This window comes from Saccopteryx leptura, chromosome 2 (assembly GCF_036850995.1).
Source record: "Saccopteryx leptura isolate mSacLep1 chromosome 2, mSacLep1_pri_phased_curated, whole genome shotgun sequence".
Lineage (NCBI taxonomy): Eukaryota > Metazoa > Chordata > Mammalia > Chiroptera > Emballonuridae > Saccopteryx > Saccopteryx leptura.
In genome coordinates this window covers 98286822-98314079 of record NC_089504.1, presented here as the reverse complement: position 1 = coordinate 98314079, position 27258 = coordinate 98286822, and the positions used below count along the sequence as shown (strand labels likewise).

Sequence of the window (27258 nt, the reverse complement as noted above, 5' to 3'; positions counted from 1 at the left end):
TTCTGGATTTGTGGGGTATGACAACATTTTTTACATAGAAACATCTCACCTTGTAAGGAGGAGAGACAGGCTGCAGCCTTGGGACAGGGTCCCAGAGGTCTGAGCACTGCTCCTGTGCTCTGCCAACACTGCCATGTGGACATCAGAGAGAAAAAGAAAAGGTTCACAATTAACATGACCACACTTTGTATTTTAGTAGAGAGGCATAATTCACTCATTATTTTTTAAGTGAGAGGAGGGCAGATAGACAGACTCTCGCATGCGCCCAACGGGGACCCACCTGGCAAACCGAATCTGGGGCCAATGCTGGAATCAGCTGAGCTATCCTCAGCACCTGGGGCTGACACTGGAACCAATTGAGCCACTGGCCATAAGAGAGGGAAAGGAAAGAAGGGGGAACGGTGGAGGAGAGAAGCAGATGGTTGTTTTTCTTGTGTGGCCTGACTGGGAATTGAACCCAGGTCATCCATACAGCTGGGGCTCACTCTCTACCCACTGAGCCAGCCAGCCACAGCCAATGCACTCATTTTTAAAAAGGCATGTTTAATTGGTGCAGGGGCACATGAGGATGTCTCCTCAGCTACCCCTGTTACCGGGAGACTGGTTGTTGGGTTTGTAAAGACTCAGTAAAGAACCACAACTCATGTGGTGACTTAAATAACACACTTTATTTTGTAGAGTTCTGGAGGCTAAGAATTATCGAGTTGCTGGTGGATCTCGTGTCTGCTGAGAGAGTCCCCTTCCTGGTTCACAGACAGCCACCCTCTCTCTGCATCTTCACATAGGGGAGAGCAATATCTTGTGTCTCTTCCCCTTTTTAGGCCGATAATTACATCACGAGAGCACTACTTCATGACCTACTCAAGCCCTAATCACCTCCTTAAAAACAGCACCACACAGGGGTCGAGAGCTTCACCAAATGTGTGAATTTTGTAGACACAAGAGTTCAGTCCATAGCACCTGGTGGACAGAATCCTGTTGGTAATATTATCTGAAAATGTGAATAACCTGTTTGTGAGGAATTAAATGGACCCTACAGCCTAGAAACCCAAGAGAAAGTACACATTGTTTTTCTCCTTGCTTTACGATGAGTTCTGAGCCTACTTGTTAGGGATTTCAACTGTGTTTACAAACTCCTGAGGCCTATGTTTTCTTAGGCTGGTAATGGATGGAACAAAAGACAGAGATGAGAAACCCCTTGGACTCAGCAGGGCAGGTAAGAGGACAGTGTGTGTCAGTGGAGACGGCATGGCGGGGAACACCGTTTTCCCCACCTGTATATGCACACAATAGTAACAGGGGGCTGCTAGTTCAGAAACCATTGGAGATAAAAATATTCCATAGTTTTTAAGGAAATATAGTCACCAAAATAACTATTTGGTGTCAAAACAACAATGTACAATGTTCCCTCAAAAATCAGGATTGTACCCTGTGGAGTCAGAAAACATAAATCCTAATGCATTTCTCTCATGCACCTAGCTCAAATCCAGATTGTTTTTTCAAGTAACAACCAATTCATTCAGAACTAAACTTGACTCACCTTACCCCCTGGCTCAGTTTCTCTGAGACAGTTTTTTGAGAGAGATTACATGACAGGTGTTCAGCCACAACCCTTTGTACCACCTTTGTGATGCTTTGGGGGTCCTTGGCCCTGGGGGTAGGGTTTGGAAAAGGAACAGGAGCTGCTTTGTTGAGCTGACAGGGAACTTCTTTGTACCAGATTGTAAGCATCACTTCAGAAAGGAATCACCATCAGAGAAAACACTTTGATGAAAAATAAAACCATTCATGAGAACAAAATCCAACAGCAGTAAGAGAAAGGAAAGTTGGGCCGTTGATGACTGAAGACACTGTCGATGGTGAGCTGCCGGGTGAAGGGGAATTACCAAACCAAACCACATAAGGCACACACTGAAAAGATTCGAGTAAACCCAACACCTGCAAGGAGGCATACTGCCTGTAAGACCTGTGCAGAAAGCCCATAAGGCTTTAGAAGAAGAGTTCCTGTGACCCTGCCCTGGCAGTACTGAATTCTTTACCCACGACGAAGCATGAGTCATGGGGTAAAGAGTTTAGAACAGGGGTCCCCAAACTTTTTACACAGGGGGCCAGTTCACTGTCCTTCAGACTGTTGAGGGCCAGACTATAAAAAAAACTATGAACAAATCCCTATGCACACTGCACATATCTTATTTTAAAGTAAAAAAACAAAACAGGAACAAATACAATATTTAAAATAAAGAACAAGTAAATTTAAATCAACAAACTGACCAGTATTTCAATGGGAACTATGCTCCTCTCACTGACCACCAATGAAAGAGGTGCCCCTTCCAGAAGTGCGGCGGGGGCCGAAAAATGGCCTCAGGGGGCCATAGTTTGGGGACCCCTGGTTTAGAAGAAAGAAAGAAAATAACCTGTCCTGGTTGGTTGGCTCAGAGGTAAAGCATTGGCCGGCATATGCATGTCCCCGTTCTATTCCCGGTCAGGGCACACAAAAAAATGACCATCTGCTTCTCCACCCCTCCCTCTTCTCTCTCTTTCTCTCTCACTCTTTCTTTCTTCCCCTCCTGCAGCCATGTCTTGAATGGTTTGAGCACTGAGTATAGCTCCATGGCCTCACCTTAGGTGCTAAAATAGCTCAGGTGTTGAGCAATGGAACAGTGACTCCAGATCAGCAGAGCACTTTCCAGTAAGAGACTTGCCGGGTGGATCCCGGGTTGGGGAACGTGCGGGAGTCTGTCTCTCTTTCTCCCTGCTTCTCATCCTCTCGCTAAATAATAATATATTTTTTAAAAGAATATAAGCCCAAGAAGCAAAGAAGATTAGTGGAAGGAGTCAGTTATAACTTGGGTCTGGATGGTGGAGAAGATAATTCTAGTGAATGACATGTACAGGACATTCCAGTGAAAAACATGGAACTTGTGGTCCTGTGTTAGTAGTTGCTTTATATTCAGAGAACCCCAGTCTGCATTGGGACTGGTGTTAAGGACCCCATCAGATGAGGCTGGTAAGGTCAGCTTGGAACCAGATAAAGGAAGGTCTTACCAGAGAGCAAGGGAGTTAGAACTTAATCTCCAAATGGAAGTTCTGAAGTTTCTCAACAACTGCCACTCTGGCCAGGAGGTCTGGGTGCTGCCAGCTGCCACTATGTGTCCCTCCCACCTCCGCTTGGGTAGCGCAGCTGTATGGGTCTGAAAGACTCATTAACATGAAAGCTACGTTCTCATGTCAGGAGTTATGAAACGGCAAGAACTTGGAAAGAAAGCCAAACTATCACATTGTTCCGACATCACTGATTGGACCACTTTCTGAGCACTTCCTTACTGCTCCACTGCCAGTATCTTCAGACCCAATGGAAGTGTTACTAAGATACTGCCTTGCTTCTATCTTATCCAAGAGACTCCACAGTCTTGCATTGAGGACATACGTCTAATTCATCCAATGGGTGTTCAGGAAATGATGTTGCCTTTCTATGTAATTTGTTTCAGATTTTATATTTTATCTTTGATTTATTTTGAATTAATTTTTTGTGCAGGGGGACAAACTGTAGTCAAGTTTCATTCTTTTGCATGTGGCATTACACTTTTCCCAGCGTCACTATTGAAGAGGCTTTCTTTTCTTCGTTGTTTGTTTTTGGCTCGTCTGTCAAAAATTATTTGCCTATATGCATGTGGTTTTATTTCTGGGTTCTTGATTCTGTTCCATTGGTCTCTGTGTTTGTTTCTCTTCCAATACCATGCTGTTTTGATTACCCTAGCTCTGTAGTGTAATTTGAAGTCAGGTGGTGTGATACCTCCAGCTTTGTTCTTTTCTCTCAGGATTGCTTTGGCTAATTAGAGGTTTTTGTGCTTCGATACAAATCTGATTATTTTGTTCTATTTCTTTAAAAAATTGAAATTTTGATGGAAATGTTTTACATTTGTATATTGTTTTAGGTAATCTTTAATTTTAATATGTTGATTCTTCAAATCCATAAACAATGAATATCTTTTCATTTCATTGTGTCTTTTTCAATCTCTTTTAATAATGCTTTATAATTTTTAGTACATAGGTCCTTCAGATCCTTTGTTAACTTTATTCCTAGGTATTTTATTCTTTTGATTGCAATTGCAAAAGAAATTTTTTTCTGAGGTTTCCTTTGTACTATATAAGAAAACAGTGGATTTTTATACATTGATTTTGTATCCTGCAACTTCACTGTATTTATTTATTGTTTCTAATAGATTTTAGTGGAATTTTTAGGGTTTTTTATATACAGAATCACATCATTTGTGGCTAGGACTTCCAAACTATGTTGAATAAGAGTGGTGAAAGTTAGCATCCTTGTCTTGGACTTGATTTTAGAGGAAAAGCTTTTCGTTTTTTATTGTTGACTCTCATATTGGCTGAAGGTTTCTCATATATGGCCTTTACTATGTTGAGTTACATTCTTTCTGTACCCATTTTTTAAAATCATAAATGGATGTTGTATCTTATCAAATGCTTTTTCTGCATCTATTGATAATATCATATAATTTGATCCTTTGTTTTGTTAATGTGGTGTATTACACTGATCGATTTGCATATGTGCAACTATCCTTGTGCCCCTGGAATGAAACCCACATGATCATGTTGTATTATTTTTAATGCATTATTGTACTCAATTTGCTAGTATTTTGTTTAAGATTTTTGTATCTGTATTCATTAGAGATATTGGTCTGTAGTTTTCTATTTTTGTGTTATCCTTGCCAGGTTTTGGTATCAGGGTTATGTTGGCCTCATAAAATGAGTTAGGGGGTATAGCTTTTTCTATTTTTTGGAAGACTTTGAGAAGGCTAGGTACCAAATCTTCTTTGAATGCTTGGTAGAATCCACTAGTGAAGCTATCTAGTCTAGGACTTTTAGTTTTTAAGAGTATTTTTATGGTTATTTCCACTCTTCAGTGTGTATTGGTCTATTTAGATTCTTCATGATTCAGTCTAAAAAAGGTTTAAGTTCTAAGAACTTATTGATTTCTTTTGGTTATTGAAATTTATAGTATATAGTCTTTCATGGTATTTTAGTATAATCCTTCATGTATCTCTGATGTCTGTGCTAACTTCTCTTTCATTCCTGATTTTGTTTATATGAGTCTTTTCTTTCTTTTTTTTAGTGAGTCTTGAGCTGTCAGTGGAATTTTAAGGTCACCAACGATGACTGTGTCTTTCTCTATTTTCCTTTCAGTTCTGTTAGTAGTTGCTTTATATATTTTGATGCTCCGTGATTGGGTGCACATATATTAAGAAGTGTTATGTCTTCTTGGTATAGTGCTCCCTTTGTCATTAGAATATGTCCATCTTTATCTTTTGTTAAATTTGTTATCATGAAATCTATTTGTCATATGTAACTGTGGCTACACCTGCTTTTCCTTGGATGTTATTTGCTTGTAGAATCATTTTCCTCTTTTTCTCTTTGAATCTACTTTTGTTCTTGCAGCTTAGATGTGTCTTCTGAAGGCAGCAAATGGTTGGGTTTGTTTTTTTATCCAAACCATTAGTCTTTGCCTTTTTATGTTGAATTCAGTCCCCTTATATTTAGGGTGTTTATTGATACATGCGAATTTCTATGGCTCTTTTATCTTTGTTATCTGATAGTGCTGTTTCCATTTGTTCTTTTTTTGTGTACCTGTCTCTTTTGTTTGCTGGTATTTCATACTTGTTTTTTTCTCTCTTTTTAAGCTAGGTGTCTCAGCTGTGTGTGTGTGTGTATGTGTGTGATTACCATTGTTTATGAAAAAGAAATTTTTATATATACAATAGTCATTATTCTTTTGAATGCATCTGATCTCCATCTTCTGTAAATTCAGATCTTTACCCTTTATCCTTTTATGTTTTCGTTGTCACAAATTATGTCTGTTCATGCTGTAAATTTGTTAGTAACTTTAGTTGTAGTTTTATTACCCTTTGTTCTTTGTTTCAGGTAAAATAACACCCTTGAGAATTTCCTGCAGTGGGAGATCTTCTGGTGGTAAATTCCCCCAGCTTCTTATATCTGGAAAAGTGTGTGTTCCTCCTTCAAATCTGATGGATAACTTTGCTGGATATATTATTCTTGGCTCTTAATTTCTCTCTTTCAGTAATTTGAATACTCGATTCCACTTTCTTCTGTCTTGTAGTGTATCTGCTGAGAAATCTAATGATAATCTAATGAGATTTCCTTTATAAGTTACTGTCTTTTTCCCCCGGGCTGCCTTGAGAATTCTTTCTTTGTCATTAATTTTTGACAGTTTTAGTACAATGTGCTTTGGAGTAAGCCCCTTTTGGGTAACTAGGTGTTCTGTTTGCTTGTTGGATTCAAGGGTCTAGCTCTTCCCAACTGTTTGGGGTATTCTTATCAACTATTTATTTGAATAGGCTCTTCATTCCCTTTTCCCTCAGTTCTTCTTTCCTATACCTATTATTCCTATATAACTCTTTCTGATGGAGTCAGATAGTTCTCAGAAAGTTTTTTATTCATTTTATGTTCAAATCTCTCTCTTCTTCCCTCTGCATTATTTCTAAGTTATTATCTTTAGTATCACTAATCCTTTCCTCCATCTGATTCACTCTATTTCTTATGCTCACTAGTTCATTCTTGATCTCTTTTACTGAATTCTTCACCTCCAGAATTTCTGTGTGGTTCCTTTTTAAAGTTTCAATTTCTTTGGTAAAGTACTCATTTTGTTTGTTGATTTATTTTCTGAGCTCATTAAATGGCCTGTCTTTATTTCTTGCATCTTGTTGAATATTTTCAGAATACAATCTTGAATTTGGTCTCTTATATCACACATTTGTATGTGTTTATATTTGTTTTCAGGCATTTTTACTGTTCTCTCTGAATTGCTTCGTTGTGTTGTTTATTCATGGTATTTGATGAATATCTTCTCCTGTAAGTGTCTAGCTATGAGTGGCATTTCTTTAGCAGATTTACATGAAGAGGTCTTTCTATTATTTTCTTGTAGGTGGTGCTGAATATTAGCTCTGTGGTATCTCAGTGCTGTACCTCACAGCCTGATGTTGCCGACACTGTAGCTGTATGCGTTGGGGTGGAGTGGACTGGGGGAACCTGGTAGCCAGCATTTCGTGTTGTTTAGTCCTCCCAGTAAGGGTGACCTCAGAGCCCTGCAGGTTCATCTCTGTACCCGAACCCTGGAACAAGTCACAGAATGCACTTTTTTCTCAGGGAGAAAAAAATAGTGATTCTAAAGCACCAGTTCTTGGGTTTGCAGATAATGTGCTCTGCCACCCAACACCAAGGGCAAAGGGAGGTGAGCTCTGGGAGCTACCTGGGGGCCAAGCTCTGTGGTTTCTGTGGCTTTGTTTCCCAGTCTGAAATGTTTGCTTCTCAACAACTGAGGCTGCACTTCTATGCCGTATTCTTCCCAGGTCTCTGGGCTCAGCCACAGCACATACTACTCATTCCTACAGGAATGCTCACCAAATATTTTTTTCTCTTCCCAGCTGAAGTTGGCACCAGCCACAACTCAATTTCTACCCTCTCCATGTTGAGCCCCACCATGTGCTTCCTGCTGCAGGGCTGTGTCCATGGCTCATCTCAGCTTTTCTAACTTCTTGTTTTCCTTTTTCACTCCCACTTGTTACCTTTAGATGTTTCAAAGCACAGATCTCTCAGATATGTTTGTGCGTTGAACATGGAAACCCCTGTTGAGTTATAGCTCTTGAAACTGTGTAAACTTCAAGGGAACAGACTAAAGGGAATCTCTCAAACCACCATTCCTCTGATGTCACTCTTGGGTTTTGCCTCTAAAACCTCAGGAGCTGTTGCCTTTCATGCTTGTTTTACAAACTACCATTTTATAGGTGAATCACAGAAAGTTACCACAGGAGCAGAGGGATTCACAAGGACCTGAAGAGAGAAAGCAAAGAAGAGGGTCACATCTGCAGAAGTTAGAGCCCGGGGCTATCAGTGAGAAAAGCAGTGTGGACTCATGGCCACATTTCAAGAGAGGAGTAGAGACGATGAGATGCTGTGTACATTTTTAGTTGAAAAGATGTCTGCTCCAAAATACAGAGGTATTTTACAATCAGAAAGTGATCTGTAAGGAGCTTCAGTTGAAGTTTGAGATTAATAAATTCAGCACCCATAGAATAATAGACAAAATATGAAAATGGGAGCTCTTTCACATAGAAGAAGGGTAACAGGAGAGGAGAAATAGAGAGGTTCTCCCTGACCCAGAGCAAGGATGGAGGAACAGGGACCAACACTAACAGAAAGAACAGGAGAAGCATCTGGACTGGGTTGCTCCATAAGGAATAAATACCTGCTACACCAGAGCATGTGTAAAGGACACTTGCCTAAAGGACACTTGACCACATTTGAAAAGTCAAGAAATTTATGCAGATACACATTCATAAATGAGTCTTCAGTAGTCTCTATGTCATCCTGTTGGTGAGTAAGAGATAACCAACTAGGGTTGTGGGAAGGACCAAACACACCACACCTAACACAAAACAGATGAGCTCAATGGTCACATATACTCACAGCCTAGGGAGGAGGACACCAGACAACACACAGGACCACACAGGAGTTGTACTCAGCAGCAGGGTACATGAGCACGAGCTGTAGTAACAAGAGGTCGGGTCCCCCTTTAGTCCCTGCGGAATGATATAGTTGACTGCTTTGAATAATTCTGAGTTCTGGCAGGAAACTGAAGATTGCTACTCTGGGGATACAGGAACTGCCCCTGGTCCCCGCAATAAGCAGGGTCATTGGGCTGGGTGACCTTGTCTGTGGGGACAGAGTAAGGAAGGGAATGCTGTGAAGGTGGCACATCATATTGAAGCGTGCTTTGGGTCACACACTACCATGACCCGATGTGGGGAAAGGCAGGCAGTGCCAGCCTGGATCAGAAGCACAGTGTTTATTCAGATTACAGGATGACTCTCGAGTTCAGCACCTGTGCAACTGGAAGCGTGCCTGTCTCCTAGTTCACCTGCCGGCGGACCAAGGCATGGTTCACTGCCCGTAAAGTCTGTTTATAAACAAGGGCTGACAAGGCTTCTACCCTCACATCAATAAGTGAAAATGCCTCCAAAGGAAAGGCTGTAAAATATAGGACATAAGGCTTCCTTGTTCAAATTTAAATAGCGTTTTTTTGGGTCAAAACCAACGAAATAGTTTTATTTGATCCAATATGTGAGTCTTTGTAATAAATAGCTCCATTTACATTGAGCTATGATATGTTTTGTTTTCATTTCTTTTGTTGAGTTTAAGTATAAGAGAACTAAGAAAAAAAATAATTTACACAAGTTTAAACCTTTTTAGTATGCCAACATCTATGTGTGAAAGGAAGAACTTTTTTTTCCCCAAGTGAGAGGAGGGGAGATAAACAGCCCCCCTGCATGCGCCCCATCTGGGATACACCTGGCAACCCTGTCTGGGACCAATGCTGTGCTCTTTGGAGACCATGCTCACAGTGGAGCTATTTTTAGCACCTTAGGTGGCGTCTCCACAGAGCCATTCTCAGCACCTGGACCAATACACTTGAATTAATCGAGGCACAGCTGTGGGAGGGGAAGAGAAAGAAGTGGAAGGGGGATGGGTGGAGAAGCAGAAGGTCACTTCTCCTGTGTGCCCTGACTGGGAATCAAACCCAGGACATCCACATGCCAGGCCAATGCTCTACCAGTGAGTGAAACTGCCAGGACCAAGAAACTTTTTGATAGCTGCCAGGTTCAGTTTCTGAAATAGCATCATTATCTAGAGAAATAGACATACCGACTTTCTTTTGGATGCATCCATTTGTCGCATTTTCAACCATTGTTTCCACTCAGTCATTCCTTATGGTCTCACTTTGTATTGTTTCTCAAATCAAACTCAGATGTGTGGAAATCAACCTCTTGAAAAGCCACAGCTTCTTAGTGACACTACCTGCTCTCCCATGGGTGTGGCTTTCCATGCTTCAAGGTCATTGCTGTCACTTCAGACCTGATTATCTAGGAAATGATTGTTTCACTCAGGGTTCATTCAAATCCCTATCTCTGTTTTCACTTTGACCTTGCTTTTCTGCTTCTGGGTCATTTCTCAACTGATTAACATCTCTACTATATGGTAGACAAAGAAAAAAATAAACAAAAGACAATCTAATCCCATTTTCCTGCACCTAGGTGTTGCTGAAGGACTAGGAAACCTGCTGGGAGACATTGAAATGAGCAGGAGATGCTAAAATGTCAGTGTGAGCCTGGTCCTGATACTAGCAACCTCCTTTATGAATCCTGGAGACCCCCAGAGCTGCCCCACCCACAAACACTGGGCCGGTTGAGCCTGGAGATACCCATGCGGCTGCCCCATTGCACCCGGCCTGTGAGGTACGGGATTACCCGAGCTGCCCCAATGAGCCTTCTTTTCCCTGACCAAAGCTCCCAGAGCCTGCTCTGCACTGCCACGTGTTGATTTCAGGTAAAGGATAGACCCAAGGCCTTGGAACCCTGGGTTTTCTACAACTTTCATTTGGGAAATTAAGTCCATTTTTTTGCTCAGATTTACTTGGCACATGTCCAACAACCAACAGGGCAGCTCCCTGGCCTGTGCCCTGAACACCCAGCCTCCATGTCAGAGAACACGGTCCCTGCCACCCACACTCTACAGTGTCTCTGATACTTAGAAATCTTATCCCCTGACCAGGAGCTACCTTGGATTACACAACCAGCTGGGATCCAGCCCTGCCTTCCCTCCCCATGGACATTGGTTTAGACACTAAACTGTTCTCTTTTTCTTTCTTTCTTCTTTCTTTCTTTCTTTCTTTCTTTCTTTCTTTCTTTCTTTCTTTCTTTCTCTCTCTCTCTCTCTATCTCTCTATCTCTCTATCTCTATCTATCTCCCTTTTTCTTTCTTCAAGAGATAGATACAGGCAGACAGAAAGGGATAGAGTTGAGAAGCATCAACTTGTAGATACAGCACCTTAGTTGTTCATTGATTGTTTTCTCATATGTGCCTTGACCCAGGAGCTCCAGCTGAGCCAGTGACCCCTTGCTGAAACCAGCAACCTCAGATCATGTCTATGATCCCACACTGAAGCCAGAGACCCTGTGTTAAGTCAGTGACCTTGAGGTTTCCAACCTGGGTCCTCAGCATCCCAAGTGGACGCTCTATCCACTGCGCCACCACCTGATCAGCTGAGATTGCTCTCTTGGGAGCTACTTCTGAGGTCAAAATGTTCCACTACTAACCCTCCACCCCAATTCCCATTTCAACAGTCTGTTTGCAGATGTTATTAAATCATTATATCACTTTTTTCCATACTCCCAGATCATTAAGATTTGTCAATAATTACAATAACTAAGGACTGAGGTTGAGTTTTATTAGTTTCCTATTAATGAAATTGACAAATCATTTAATCAATTCAAAACATTGAACTATATCCAATATTGTTAAGATATCCATTGTCCCCAAATTGATCTATGAATTTAACACAACTCTACCAAATGCCCAGCAGATGTTTTAGTAGAAATTGACAATTTAATTCTAAAATGCGCATGGAAATTAAAAAGATCTAGAATAGCCAGAACAATTTTGAAAAAGAACTATATTACAGGGTTTATATGAAATAATATCAAGGGTAAAAGATGATTAAGCTACAACAATCAAGGGAGTCAAATATGAGCATGAAGACAGACGTATAGATCAGGGAACTAAACAGAGAGTCAGAAACAGACCATCTATAAGGGGTAAATTGATACTCAACAAAGTAGAGTTGAGAAATAAAGAGTTTTCAACTATAGTAGAAAACTGAATATCCACATAGAAAATAATGAACTGAAATCTTTTAACTCACATAGTACAGTATACTTTGTGGGAGAAGTTTTGTCCAAGTCCTCATCGCCAGTAACTGGGAGTGTGACCTTATTTGGCAAAGGTCTTTGCAGATGTGATTAAGGGAAGGACCTTGAGATGAGGTCATCCTGGACTGATCAGGTGGACCCCGAAGACACAGACAGAAGAGTTGACACACGGGAGAAGACTATGCAGAGATGAAAGCAAAGACCGGAATCACGCTGCCACTAACCAAGGCACAACTGGAGCCCCCAGAAGCTGAAGGAAGCAGGACGACTCCCTGGAGCCTTCAGAGGGAGCACGGACCTGCCAGATTTCTGGCCTCACAGTGTTGACGTAATGCGTTTCTGTCATTTGAAGCTACCACGTTTGTGGCCATTGGTCATGGCAGTCCTAGAAAACTAATACAATGCATAAAACTTAACTGAAAATGTGCCCTGGCCAGATAGCTCAGTTGGTGAGAGCATCGTTCTGAAACACAGATTCACAATTTGATCGCTGGTCAGGACACATAGTGAACGGATTGATACTCCTATCTCTCCCTCTCTCCCTACCGCCTTTCCTCTCTCACTAAAATCAATTTAAAAAATAAAAGTAAATGAACTGAAAATGTATTATACGCTTGAATTTAAGATCTGGAACTATAAAGTTTCTAAAATGGAGCACAAGAAAAAGTCCTCGTGACCCTAGTTGCACTGAGCAAAGATTTCTTAAGTAGGACAGAAAAAAAATTAAGCTAACCACAGAAGAAAAACAAAGTGAAAACAGCTGCTTTTTGAAAGACACCATTAAGAAAATTAAACAGCAAGCCAGAGACTGCGGTGAGAATACAGAGGAATTGAAACTCTTACTCTGCTGACAGGTATATATTTAATAAAATGTCACCTGCCCCCTCCCGGCCTCCACCGGCATCCTTGCTCCTTCCCCTCCGCCCTACCACCACCACAATCACATACCCGCCTGCCCTCGGTCACGTGGACCCAGGCTTGGTTGTGTGGTCTCTCCCAGGGTTGTGGTTCCAGCAGACAAGGCTCTGTCCTTCTGCTCCCCTGCCTGGAATCATACAGTACAGATTCCGTTGTGTCTGGCTTCTGTTGTTCAGCAAAATGCTTTCGAGAAATCTCCCTGCTTCTGCACGCATCAGGACTCCATCCTGCCACTGCCGGAGGTAAGTATTTCACTGTGTGCATAGACCACGCTTTGTTCTCCCATTCACCTGTTAGTGGGCCTTTGGGTTGTTCCTGCCTTTCACCGTGACAAATAAAACTTCCGCGGACATCCATTAATAAGTCTTCGTGTGGACACACAAAATTTGGGAGCACATGCTAATCATATGTTTACATTTTTAGAAAAATTACCAAACTGGTTTTCACACACTTTATCAGGATTATGGGGGAAATATTGCAGGGGTGAGGACAGTGTTACAGAAGCCTGGATGTAGCGGGGTGGGGGGCTTCCCAGGGCGGTGGCACATGTGCTGACTCCCAAAGGGTGAGCATGAGTCTGCCAGATGCACGGGGGGAGGGGTCTCTGAGACAGAAGACTGTAGAATGTGAGAAGCTCAGGGCTCAGGCTGAGGGAGGAGCTACGCAGAATTCACCAACAGGAGACTCTCATGGTGGAGATGGCCCGGTCCTACTTTACAAAGTAAAATGATTCAAATGTGTTTTATATTACTTTTCTATCAGGTATAACAAACTACCACAGATTTAGGGGCTTAACCAACACACATTTTTTTTTATCTCATGAGTGCTGTGGTTTAGGAGCTAGCTGGGCACATGGCCACTAGGCTCCTCGAGGCTGCAGTCCAGTATCGGCTGGCTGTGTTTTCATCTGGACACTCAGCTGGGGAGGGACTGGATCCCACTCCCAGGGACAATGGCAGCACGCAGTTCCTTTTTGTTGGAGGATTCAGGGAAGCTGGCTTCGTCAAGGCCAGCAAAGGAAAGAGAGACTCCAGAGTAAATCAGCAAGCAAGAGAAAATCTCATATAATGTAATGTGACCATGGGGGTGACACCCATCACTTTGGCCATATCCAGTCAGTTGGAAGCAAGTCATAGATCCTGCTCACACTCAAGGGAAGGAGTTCCGTAAGGACTTGAACCAGGAGGCTGAGATCACAGGGGCCACCTTATAGTCCATCTACCACAACACTGCATCTATATTGATGTTTCTTTACATAAATAATGAAGGATATTGAGGATCTAAACATAGTAATATATGAAGGACTTGCCTTGGTGGATGATATACATGCTTTTGCCCAATGTTTTTTCCAGATTAGAGAAGGGTTCAATACAAAAATGATAGGCTCTTTTAATGCAAGACTGAGTGCATGAAATCATTGCTGTGCCTGACCTGTGGTGGCACAGTGGATAAAAACATTGACCTGAAATGGTGAGGTCACCATGGTCACCTGGTCAAGGCACATATAGAAGTTGATGCTTCTTGTTCCTCCTCCTTTCTCTCGCTCTTCTCTCTCTTCTCTCTCTCTCTCTCCTTCTCTCTTTTTCCCCCTCTCTAAAATGAATAATTTCTTTAAAGGGAGAAAATCTTTAGGCCCTGGCTGGTTTGCTCAGTGGTAGAGTGTCAGACCATTGTGTGGATATCCCAGATTTGATTCCCTGTTAGGGCACACAGGAGAAGTGCCCATCTGCTTCTTCACCTCTTCCCCTCTCATTTTTCTCTCCCACTCTCTCTCTCTCTGTCTTACTCTCTCTCTCCCTCCCTCCCTCCCTCTCCCCTCTTTTACAGCCATGGCTCAATTGGAGCAAGTTGGCCCCAGGCGCTGAGGATGGCTCCATGGTTCTGCCTCAGGTGCTAAAAAGAGCTCAGTTGCTGAGCAGCAGAGCAACATCCCAGATGGGTAGAGTATCACCCCCTAGAGGGCGTGATGAGTGGATCCTGGTCACAGTGCGTGTGGGAGTCTGTCTCTGCTTCCTCTCCTCTCACTGAATAAAAAAAGAAAGAATGAATGGAAGAAATCACTGCATCTTTAACAAGTGATTATCTTTTGTTCTCAAAGAATGCAGCACTTTGATAGCTGAAATTCTATAACTATTATAGACAGTGAAGTCTACTGCCTTTTGTTCTTTCGAGATAACATACTTGTACCACACTGCAGTGATGCCTCATTTTACTTTGGCTGCTTATTCATTGATACAATAACTTTTTAATCACCTTGGGAAAATATTTTTTAAAAATTGAATAAAATTTTAATTATAAAATTAAAATGTTTTTCCCCTAAAATATTTTTTAAATGTGCAAATGTATACATTCTACAGTGGTGTTTATTACTTTATGTCTACTGTATAGATAAGGAATACTATGATCTTTTAATATCATTTATGATGGTATTTAAATGATGAAACACAAAGTGAAACACAAAGTAGTTAATATCTACTAAACAAATTAAAATACCTATAAATGTAGATATTTAAACCTTTGCCAGAGAACATAATTTAACTATCAGTAAATTATTTGTTGAGTATTTACTATATATACCAAACTGGTTAAAATGGTTTTCCCTCAGAAAGTTGGAATTCCAGAGTGCTAATTAAATATGCATATTCCAATGGTTAAAAGATAGTAATTCCCCAAGTTTAACTTCCAAATAGAAAAAGAAAAATAACATATAATTAACACTCTCCAATGGGGCTAGATACTAGGAAATTCTGCTTTCTCCATTATGAAGTGAAGCCCCCTCACCACCGACCCATTAATTACTATTTAGCAACATAGAAAAACATAGTGTGATATTAATATTCTGTTTCTCCAGAGTAAACACTACTTATAGAATTTTTTTATATAGAATATTCTCTAGGTATGTGGTTTCAATGAATTTTTAAAAAATACAATGTGAAGTTCATGGTCCTGCCTTGAAAGGAGACAAATACGATAGGTGCACTTTCTGTCTCCTATGCAGTCGCTCCGACTATGTGACCAGATTTTCACAACCTTCTTCAAACAAGGGAGAAGATATGGACACGGGGTACATGAAAACATGCTGTGTTGCTTACTTCACTGCTTAGCAAACCATGTTCTACAATGTTTAAAGCACCCCCTGGTGCCTCCAATAGATCCTGGCTGCCCCTCCCTTTTCCCAAGTCAGGCTCATGACAATGAGCTGCAACATGGAATTAAAAATGAGAGAGTGAGAGGCGTGGAGTGGGTTGCATGCAAAGTGGATTTTGTGCAAATGTGAATTCATGGCTACACTGAAAGCCAAGGTCACTTTTTAATATGGAATTGAAATCCACCATGAGTTAAGTAAAAAGTTAATTAGAGAGGTTCACCAATACACTTAAGATGGCAGAAGAAAGATTCCGTGAGGGAGGAAGGGCAGCCCTGCGAAGCTCTGGCTCGCCACACCCCTCTCCTGAATTTCCATGGGGAATGCTGTGAAGGCCCCTGGGTGTGCAGTCCTGGGGGCCACGGGTGCCTCTCCCTGCCCCCCTGTCACATCTGCTTGGGTGGGGGTGATGACTGCTTGTAGGGGTCTATAGGGCTGCCCACGGTGCCCGTGTCTGGTCTGGCTGCCCTGTTAGGGTCATACCTGGTGCATCCAAATCAGGGGCGTGGGCAGCTGTGCCAGAAACTTACTGAGGGCCATGTTGTCCCAGTGTTTTATTTCTGAATTATCAGCATGGCTATTTCCAACAGGCCAGGAAGTAGAGAGAATGACTAACAGACCTCGTCCCACCCCCAGTTACCATCAGGAGTATCCTGTGTTCACCTTCCTCTCGCACCGTGAGATCTGGATGCTCCCCACATGCCCACCTGGGGCTCGCCTGTGCAGGTCTTGGGCCCTGGGCCACGGGCCCCATAGTCAGGACTCCCAGCTCCTGAGAGGGTCATCACTGTCACTCAGCACAACACAGGGATCGGGCCACCCTCCTCTTTGCCCCTCGAAGTGACAGAGCCCAAGAGGGGGATGTGGTCAGTGGCTTGTGGGTTTTATAGAATTGAGACTCTGTGTTCAGTGAGCATGTCTGGTGCAAACCCTGAAGCCATTCATAGAACAGACATTACCTGGGGCGCTTGAGGAAATTGGTGCCACTGTCACCATTCTGGGGAGGAGAGCCTCATGGTAGCAGGACTGCTGCCCAGAGCCCGGTCCGGGACACGGCTTGCCGTGCTTTCTGCTCTTGGCTTCAGGATGTTAAGCAGCCTACCAAGAACTGGGGATGCCAGGAAGGATGAGAAGCTCCCCACACACTCCCACTCCACCCTGAACACAGCCCTGTTCTCGTCATGGTCACTGGTGGGGGGCAATTCTGTCAAATTCCAGTGTGCCGCCTTTCACCCTTGTCCGGCTCCTAACTGCCCTGAGGACTGCACGACATTCGTCACCACCACCAGGCTGTCCCAGGAAGTCGATAGTGTCTTGTGACTATAAATAACCGTCCAGTGAGCAGTTCCACACACACACTGGCAGCGCAGTTTTGGACGACTCCCTGTGGGGGCCTGAGGGTGCTTTGTGGCCTGTTGTGACTGAGAACGGAGCTCGGTGTTAACCTGCCACCCTCTTACTTGGTGTTCTGAAAAATATTTTGAAAGCAGTAGAGGGAAAAGGTTTTTATAGGGCAAGTGTGCCCCCTTCTGCATGAGCTCGTCATCACATGTTCCCTGCACCCTCTGTGTGTGTGTGTGTGTGTGTGTGTGTGTGTGTGTGTGTGTGTGTGTGTGTGTGTGGTTTACACACATGCAATTGCCAAGCCCAGGGCTGCCTGCATATCTCTGTGGGGGCTTGTGGGGTGTTGCTCAGGAGGGGCAGCTCCCAGGACGGAGTTGTACCTCGCAGAGGGAACAATCCTGTGTTGCAAGTGTGACTGTGCAGGCCTTCTTGTCTGCTTTGCCGAGGGTCACAGGGGTGATGGTGACTCCAGACGAGAAGCCTGTGAGCAGGGTGTGTCCTGCATTCACATTGGCCCAGTCTATGTCTTGCCTTGAAAGGAGGGTCCTTGTGTCAATGGTGAGGAAGCCAATGGTGCCAGTTTGTGAGGGGCCCTGAGCTGGGGTATCGTGTGCAGCCGAGGCATGGTGAGGGAGGGGCTCATCTGTGGCCTGAGGAACAAGGACGAGGACACTGACAGTGCTGAGGACTTCTTAGTGCCCTGTGTTCTGGTGAGGAGAGGGTGCTTTGAATGTGGTGGTGACCCTGACCCTTGTGCCTGGGGCAATGCACTGTCTGCTCCACGTAGGGTCCATCTTGGGAGTGGTGTCCCCAGGTCTCCCTGTGTGGTGACCTCCTGCCCTCCTAGGCTGTATTGCTCTTGTCTGTAGACTTGGGGAGGACAAAGGGTGTGGGGGGTGTGGGGCTTTAGCTGGGGGAAGAGGCTCTGAAATGAGGTGGTGGCTGGAGTAAGGCAATGGAGTGTCTCCTGTCCCCGGGCCTGTGCTGGGCACCTGCGAGGGCCTGACTGCTGTCTCCAAGCAGCCCTGCTGAGAAAGAGGTGGAGGGTGGGTACTCTCCTCGTGGGTAGGGGTACCAGGTCCTGGCAAATCTCCTGGATCCGAATGATGTGTGTGCTTCACTCTGACAGACCTGCTTACCATGTGTAGCTCTGCCTCACCTGCCCCAGCACATTCTCAGGAGTCTGCAGGCAGGTTACAGGTCCATGTCCCTGGGCAGGGGGCAGGCAGGCAGGTCCTATTCCTAGGGGGGTTCCTCTGTCTCAGGGATGCTGAGTTGGGAGCACGCCCTATGGTGGGAGCATCCCTCTGTCTCAGGGATGCTGAGTATGGGGTAGGCCTTACGGTGGGAGCGTCTGTCCCTCTGTCTGAGGGATCTGAGTGGGGGCAGGTCCTATGCCTGCCCAGTACACTACTGTGTCTGTTTTCTGTTTGGGCTGCATAGGAACCAGACAGACGTGACCTGCCGTCTGTGGTGATGGGTTTAGGGGGACACACAGATGCATGAGGGGCGTGATGATGGCTGATGAGGCCCACCGGGTGCCCAGAAGCTCCCTGGGGGACAGATCCCAGGAGGACATCTTCCTGGGCGGCTGAGGTTGTGACGGGGGTCCTCTTCCCCACACAGGGCTCAGCAGGTGCCTGCCCCTCACATGGAGCTCTTGTGTGACCCTGGGCATCCTCACCTGTCAGATGCACTTGGGATGAGTGCCTCACTCTACAGTTTGAAAGTCTTCTTTGGCCGCCGTTACATATTTGTGTAGCTCTTTAAGATGTGATAGAAGACGTGGCTAGGCAAAAATGAAATAAAAATCACCCTGATCTTACAGAATAAAGGGAGGGTCACAACCATAGTTGAGGACGTCATGGGATGTGCGATGTGACCTGACAACATATGACGTGATTTGATGTGTGATGTAATGTGACATGTTATGTAACGTGTGGAATATGGCATGTGACGTGGTGCACTGTGTACCCTGTGATGTAGGCCTTTTCAGGTGGGGCATTTGTGACATGGCTGGTTTCTCCCTGGCCGCTGTGCAGGTTTGCACCAGCCTTCAGTTCCTTCCTTCCTTCCTTCATTTATTCTCTCACTCTTCGTTCATTGTTCATTCATTCACTCCTTTGTTTGCTAACTTGCTCTCATCCATCATTTGTGAGGCACCTGCAGACCCTGTGGGGAACCACAGAACAGAGGGATTTCCTTCCCTTTCTCCTGGGGCTGCTGGGTTTGGGAAAAGCCAGCGCCTGGAAGGTGGGGTGGGGGGTGTGGCTGTGGGTTGAGAGCTGATCCCGCTGCTGTGCTCAGTGTAGCTTACCTGCCCCTGTGACTACAGCCTGTGTGTCAGCGGGCAGTGTCCCAGAATGCCGACTCCTCCTTGTCACTCTGTTTCAGCCTGGCCCCTGACCACCCCCTTCCCTGTTGTCCCCCAGGGTTTGGGGCATTCCGGCCCCCACACATCTGGAGTCAGGAAGAGCCAGGCTGGCCAAGGGTCACGTCTGACCTTCCGCGTGTGGAGCTGTTGAGCCTCTCTGAGCCTCAACTTCCTTTCTGTAAACGGGCAGCGTGCACTTGTGTGGCTCAGAGAGTAAGCACCAGGGGAGGAGGTCTTGTCTCAGGGTCACTTTGTGGGCTCAGCGAGTGTCTGTCCAGTAGGTCATGGCTGTCAGTAAATGTTTGCCTGCGGGGAAGGTAGATTTGGGTGTGGAGGGGGGGGCACTCCTCACCCACCAGGGTTTGAGTGACAAGGAAGGATTCCCTTGCTTTAAATGTTTGGGTCCACTCTCTTCTGGCTTGTAGAATTTCTGATGAGAAGTCCCATAATAACCTAATGGGCCTTCCTTGCATGTTATATTTTTCTTTTCCCTAACTGCCTTGAGGATTCTTTCTTTGTTATTACACTGGGAACAATTTGTCTTTTCATTATCTGTTGCATGAGGTTTTTGAACTATTTCCATATATCTCTGCATTGCTGATTCCAAATCTGAAATCCGTTTTTTTGGTGCATGCTCTAATTTTTATGCAATTTTAATTTCTTTTTGTTACAATTAATGGCATGCATTGGTTTATAAATTGGAGTTAAAGGGCAATGACTCTGCAATTAATGTTTTACAAACATCACTTTTACATAATTGCAGTTGTTTTTAAATGTAAAATATTATTATCTGATAAAAACACCCTCTTATTTTGTTTTAAGATTGAATCATGGCTTCTTTGAGTAGGTATAAATGTAAGAATAGTCCTGACACCTTCTGTTATATATGTGGCTGTTACACACTTCAAAATCAAAGGCACAATATTTCATCATTTGTGACACATGCATATATTGCTTATTTTCAAGCTCCCCTTGGCCATCAAGACAAGAATTGGGTTGCTCATATTGTGTGTCATAATTGTGAGGAAATGCTTCGTGACTGGACAAAAGGAAAACACAAAGGAATCCTTTTTAATATTCCGATGGTTTGGCGTTAACCTAAGGACCACAGTAGTGACTGTTATTTCTTTCTGAGCCGTACAAAGGGCATTGGCAAGAAAAAACGGCATATGATCACATGTCCTAATATTCCTTCAGCAATACAACCTATCCCACACTTGGAGACACTCCTGGTTCCAGTTTTCAATGGTTTTATTTCTTCTAAAGATGAAGAAAGTGAATATGGTGATCAAGTGTATTTTGATAAGATGCATGAGGAAATGGTTGTAGAATCTGAAGGGTCTTCTTCTGATGCCAAGCAGTCATTAACCCCTCAGCAGTTTAGCCAACTCAAATTGAATGACCCCAGACAGGGGTTTCCGATTGGGTCTCCATCAGGGCAAACGCGGGAGTCTATCTCCTGTCCTCTCACTAAAACAAACAAACAAAAAACAAACAAACAAATCTTATAAAATTTTATATGTCCATTATATCTCAGTAAAGCTGGGGAGAAAAAGAATGATGAATAGAGAACCAAATGAATATCAAAACCTATAGTTATTGAGTGTTGACAGAGAAAAGAGTCATGTCTATGGAACAAAGGAAAGTTTAGAGACAGATCACACACATATGTAACTTTCTTACTTGGCAGAAGTTATGGGAGAAGAGTGGGAAAAGAAGAAATAATCAGTAAATTGAACTGGAAAATGGGTTCTAAATACAGGGGTGGGCAAAAGTAGTGTTATTTTTCCAGCTTGATTGAGATATTCCTTGACATACAACACTATAAGTTAACAGTGTACAGCATGATGATTTGGTACCTGTATACTATACTGCAAAATGATTACCATAATAAAGTTCATTCATGTGTTTTTAACATTAGTTTTTATTATGTATAACTATTTTCTTCAAACCTAATTATTTCTGACCTAGTGTACTTTTCAACGAAAAACAAAAAGATAACTAGCTTCATTGTCAACGTTCAGTGCTAGTTAGTGCGCAAGCATTATTCAGGTCAACCTCCTCGGCCTGCGGTTCACCAGAGGATCGGCTGTTGGGAGTGGGAACCCCCACGAGAAGGAACAAGCCCGAGCCACACGGACCCCACACTGTACATCCCCAGCGCAGGTTGAGACCAAGGGAGGTGTGACTCGCACTTCCTCCGACCACCGCCAGGGGCGCCAGGCCGCGAGGAGCCGGACAGACGGGAGCGGCGGCGGCGGGATGGGCGTGGCCGCAGGCGGGGGCGCGGTCCTGCAGCGGCGGGGCGGGGCGGAGACCAGGACCGCAGAAGGTCTCCGCGGGGCCCGGGCAAATCGAGCCGCTCCGGACCGCTTTGGCTTTGCGGAGGGAGCGGAGACCCGGCGCCGTGAGCATGCACGCTGTCCTAGGAGCCCTTCTCAAGCTGCTGTTCCTTTTGTCCGCGCAGCCCGGGAGCCCAGGGGCCGCCGGGGAGCCCGGTGAGTCGCGCGCCTTTCCGGACGTGTGCCGGCCGCTCAGCTCGCGTGCTCGTGTTGTCCACCGTAGTCCTGGAGGGGTCCTGGGTGGTTCTGAAAACGGGGCATTAAAAAAAAAAATCTTTGTGAAATAAGTAAATCAGAAAAAGCTAAGAACTATATGATTTTACACGTAGGTGGGATATAAAACTGAGACTCAAGGACTTAGATAAAAGTGAAGTGGTTACCGGGGGGGAGAGGGTGGGGAGAGAAGCGGTGTGAAGAGGTAAAAATACACGGACAGAAAGTGATTTGACTTTGGGTGATGGCACACAATACAATCAACAGTTCAAATGCTATAGAGATCTTCACCTGAAACTTGTGTTCTCTTATTGATCAATGACACTCCGTTAAATTTAATTTTCTAAATAAATCATAAAAATTAAAATTAAAAAGACAACAAAACATCTTCAAGTCCCAACGCAGCGCTAAGCTAGGGTTGCGCGCAAGGATCTGGCTAACCAAGCAAAGCCTGTGTGACTTTGAGGTGGATCCAAGCGCTGTGTTGGACACGCGTGGGAAAAGCTCCAGTGGTAGGGACACGTGCAGTTCGCACGCGTGTGCTGAGACGCGAAGAGGGACCAGCGAGAGGACCACGTGCGAGGATGAGAACCTGCGTGAGGTCCTGTGTGTCTTCGCGGTCCGGTGAGTGTGTGACTCGGCGGCAGGACGGGGCGCGGCGGCGGGTGCTGCCCCGCAGGGTGCGGGGGGAGCCTCGACCCTCCGCGGGCGCCGCAGGGCTCCGGGAGACCCGGCCCCTCGGGAGACACAGACACTGCGAAGGCGCACAGCCCGCCGCCCGGGTTCGTGCACGAGGGCGCGGCGTCCGCGCTGCGGTCCGGGGCGCTCTGACTCGGGGGCTCAGCGACGGCCCGCGCACCCGGGACCGGGACCGGCACTCCGAGTCTGACTCAGCGATGCTGCCGGATCCATTCCGCCGAGCTCATGACATTTTAATCTTGAAATCGAAAAAAGGTTAACAGTCATTCATTTGGATATCGCCGTCACAAAGCTTTTCTTTCCTTGAAGAACTTTAGGAAAGTCCACCTCATCCTCCCTCCCAACCACACGCCCCTCAAGCATTTTTCTAAAAATCAAGGCGTGGGCAATAGGAGGAGCCAGTGTGCTTTTCAGGAAAGTGTTAGTGGGCTTGTTCGGAAACGGACCTAGGTACTGGGCATCCATCCGGACTTGGCTCTTGGGGCCCAACTCCGCCCTCGCGGGGAATTTTGCGGCCAAGCGAAAAGCATTTCAAATAAAGGTACGCTCCCACGCACTCATCACAGGAGCGGGGAGGCTGTGATGATTTTATGACGTTATCATTTAGTAGTCACTCGTTTAATGCCAAATTGTGTGTATCACTCCTAAAAATGAGCCTACCCTCTATGCTGCTCTGTATTTCAGACTCAATTTGAATTTAGCTTTGTGCAACAACCCCCATGAATTAATTAAAATGGGGCATTTACATAAAATCGAATCCGTAGGTCCTGCAATAGCGCTCTTGTCATTTTGCCGAGAAATTAAAAACAACTAGGACTAAATGATTTGGCTGTACAAATAAACTGTAGAATAATTCAACAAACTACTTACTCTGAAGGAAGATTAAAAAACCACTGGAGGTCATTTTACTTAAAGCAAACGTGGCTTTAGAAATCCTTCCCATAAGAAAAGCAGAGGGTCCTTTGCCTTTCTGCCTCCTTAGCTGTAACCACAGGATATTGGCAAGATCAGTTGTTTCAGTTTTTTTGATATTTCTTTATTTTCTGTTTGCATTTTATTCCCTAAAATCCATGGAGGTATCACATGCACACTATCCTTTTTAGGACTCGCTTGCCTTGAGGTGCTGCTGTGTGTCTCCATATCCATGCAGATGATTGCATCTAAATTAGATGGGTGAGGCCCCGGCCTGGTAGCTCAGTTGGTTAAAGCATCCTCTGTTACACCAAGCTGGCAGGTAGCTGGTCAGAGCACGTACAAGAATCAACCAACAAATGCATAAATGAGTGGAACAACAAACTGAAGTTTCTCTCTCTTCCTCTTTCTCTCTTCCTCTCTTCCTTTCTCACTAAAATCAATCAATAAATAAAATTACAAAAATAAATTGTATGTGTTGGTCTGTTAGGGTGTCTGGCTGACTCTTCAAATGTCAGTGCTAGGTTTCATTTTTCAGCCTCTTTTTATTTAGATGCCTTTAGCAATTGTTATTCAATATTCAGTAAATTAAACTGCTTATGTAAATTTGCACTGTTAGGACCTTTTTAAAGTACTTTAAAATGTTACGAGTTCTTGATCACCACAAATATGCTTATTGATAGTTCTCAAAGATTCATAGAATCTACACAAATTGCAACTGATAAGTTCTTGTTGATCTCATTTTGACACTGTCATTTGTAGCAGAAGTACTGGTGAATGACTCTCACTGTGGTCTAGGTTAGCTAATTTGACCAATTCAAGTTTTCATTAACTCCTGACTATTTGGGAAGTGTATGTATGTGTGTACAAGCAAGGTATGTCAAACATGTATTTGAAATCTGTTATGACTGAGTTAAGACAGAGGTCTCTCTACTCCTGCCCCACCATTTGAAAACTTCCACGGAGGAGTTGGCCAGCAGAGTGGATTTAGGCTATGAATGAGAAATGCTGAACATCAGACTGCTCAAGCTTTTGGATGGCTAGCCTTTTATCATTGAGGCCCTGGCCAGTGGCTCATGAATAGAGCCTCGGCCTGGCATATGGTCCTAGGTTTGATTCCCAGTCAGAAAACACAGGAGAAGCAACCATCTGTTTCTCCTCGCTCTCTCTCCCCACTTCTCTTCCTCTTCCCCTCCTGCAGCCAGTGACTCAGTTGGTTCAAGCGTGGCCCTGGGCACTGAGGATACCTCAGTTGGTTCCAGCCTGTCACCCTCAGGTGCTAAAAGTAGCTCAGTACTTGAGCATTGGCCCCAGACAGGGGTTGCCTGGTCTGGGTGCATGCGGGAGTCTGCCTCACTATTTCCCCTCCAACCACCTAAAAAAAAAAAGAAAAGAAGTGTTGGAAAACTCAATCTTTACAGACACATCTTTAACAAAAATGAAATATTCCCAAGCATTTAAAAGAAATTAATGAGGACTGTATGTAAATTTTTTAAACTAGCAAAGATCTTCTTCCCAAATAGTCCAATGACATTATTGTTGTATTCCCAGCTGGTTCTCACCAGTGAATCAGTCAGCCAGGGGCCAGACTGGGTGAAGTTTTGTCATCAGACATCCTCTCAAGGAACAGGATTTGCTTGAAGCATCGGACATCTCAGAGACTATACACATTTTGATGTGAATCTTTTTAGTCAATAAGAAATTTTTAGTCAGGGGGATTCTGCTCACGGAGAAAATTGTTTCTAAATGGCAAAGGCCAAGGACACCCCCACACACACACACACACACTATACAGTCTATGTCCTTTTGAAGATAAAACAAGTTGAATGGACTGCATCCTTTAAAATATGATGTGAGCCCTGGCTGGGTAGGTAGAGCTTCATCCCAGCAAGCCAAGGTCATGGGTTCCGTTTGATCCCCAGTAAGGGCACACACAAGAAGCAACCAGTGAGGGCACAACTAAGTGGAACAACAAGTTGGTGCTTCTCTCTCTCTCTCTCTCTCTCTCTCTCTCTCTCTTTTCCTTCCCTTCTCAAATCAATGGAAACATTTTTTTAATTAAAAAATATGACCTAGAACCTGATATTTTAGAAATGTAAACAATTACTTTGGCTTCCTTCTAGATCTCTGTGTCCTCAGCAGAACGAGTGTTATATGGAGCTGACCTTCTGAGTGGAACTCGGGAATAAAGTTTGAGTGTAGGTTTCAAGTTAGAATTCTGTTTTCTAGATGTTATTTTGTGGGCAGCTCTGTTCTTCCATACTAAGAGGCAAAACAGAGGAAGGTTGGAGCTCTCTGCTTTAGAGTTATCCTTGTGAATCTATTTCTTTATGAATTTCAAGACCTTTTGGGAAAGGAAATAATATAATCACAATAAGAAAATGTCAAGGTTTCAATAGCTTATTTAATGTTGTAAATCTGTCTCCTGGATTGTCCTCTCTCTGAAGAATAATGTTTACCCTCCCCCCAATCAGGAACAACATAATTGGAAGTTAAATTTTTTGTTTAATTCAGTGAGAGGAGGGGAGGCAGAGACAGACTCCTACATATGCCCTGGCTAGGATCCACCCGGCAAGCCCACCAGGGGGCGATGCTCTGCCCATCTGGGGCCACTGCTCTGTTGCTCCAGCCGAGCTTTCTTAGCGCCTGAGGTGGAGGCCATGGAATCATCCTCAGCACCTGGGGTCAACTCTCTCCGGTCAAGCCAGGGCTGCAGGAGGGGAAGAGAGAGAGAGAGAGAGAGAGAGAAGCAAGAGGGGTAGGGGTGGAGAAGCAGATGGGTGCTTCTCCTGTGTGCCCTAACCTGGAATCAAATCTGGGACATCCACATGCCAGGCTGATGCTCTACCACTGATCCAACCGGCCAGGGCCCTCTATTCCCCTTTTACTAAGACGTTTTATTCTGCATGGATGTTGAGTATTGTCAAATGCTTCTATTGATATGTTATGGATTATGAAAATTGATTTTTAAATGTTTAATCAGCCTTGCATTTCTTTGTTAAATTCCATTTGTTCACTATATATATATTTTGTATATTGGATTTGATTTGGTAATATTTTGTTTAGGATCTTGCATCTACATTCATGAGAGATAGTGGGATGTAAATTTATTTTAATATCTGTGTCTGGTTTTGGTATTAGGGTAGTGCTGGCCTCATAGAGCAAGTTAGAAAGCCCCCCCTCTGCTTCAGTCTTCTGTAAGGGATTATAAGGTATTGGTATGATTTTCCCCTTAAATGTTTGGTAAAATTCATCTGTGAAGCCACCTGGCCTGGTGCTTTCTGTTATTCAAATAATTATTTGAATAATATTTTCAAATTCTTTAATAGATATTGGCCTATTCAGACTGTCTTTCTTCTTGTGTGAATTTGGCAGGTTGTATTTTTCAAGAAATTGGTCCATTTCATCTAGATTATCAAATTTGTGGATATAAAGTATTTTTATATAATTCTTTTATTATCTTTTAAATGTCCATGGTATCTATAGTGATATCTTCTATTTAATTTCAGATAT

At 44.0% G+C, this 27258-nt stretch overlaps 1 protein-coding gene and 1 pseudogene across 1 annotated transcript in view; both read left to right on the top strand.

Moving 5' to 3' along the window:
- Positions 1-16705, top strand: part of LOC136391454 (putative spermatogenesis-associated protein 31C1) — a 43045-nt pseudogene extending 26340 nt beyond the window's left edge.
- A 5214-nt stretch (positions 16706-21919) lies between these two features.
- LOC136393065 (contactin-associated protein-like 3) overlaps positions 21920-27258 on the top strand; it is a 107010-nt gene continuing 101671 nt past the window's right edge. Inside the window, exon 1 of the mRNA XM_066365727.1 lies at positions 21920-22077. Within this exon, the coding sequence (XP_066221824.1) occupies positions 21993-22077 (85 nt within the window). The 5' untranslated portion in view covers positions 21920-21992. The remainder of the gene's footprint in view (positions 22078-27258) is intronic.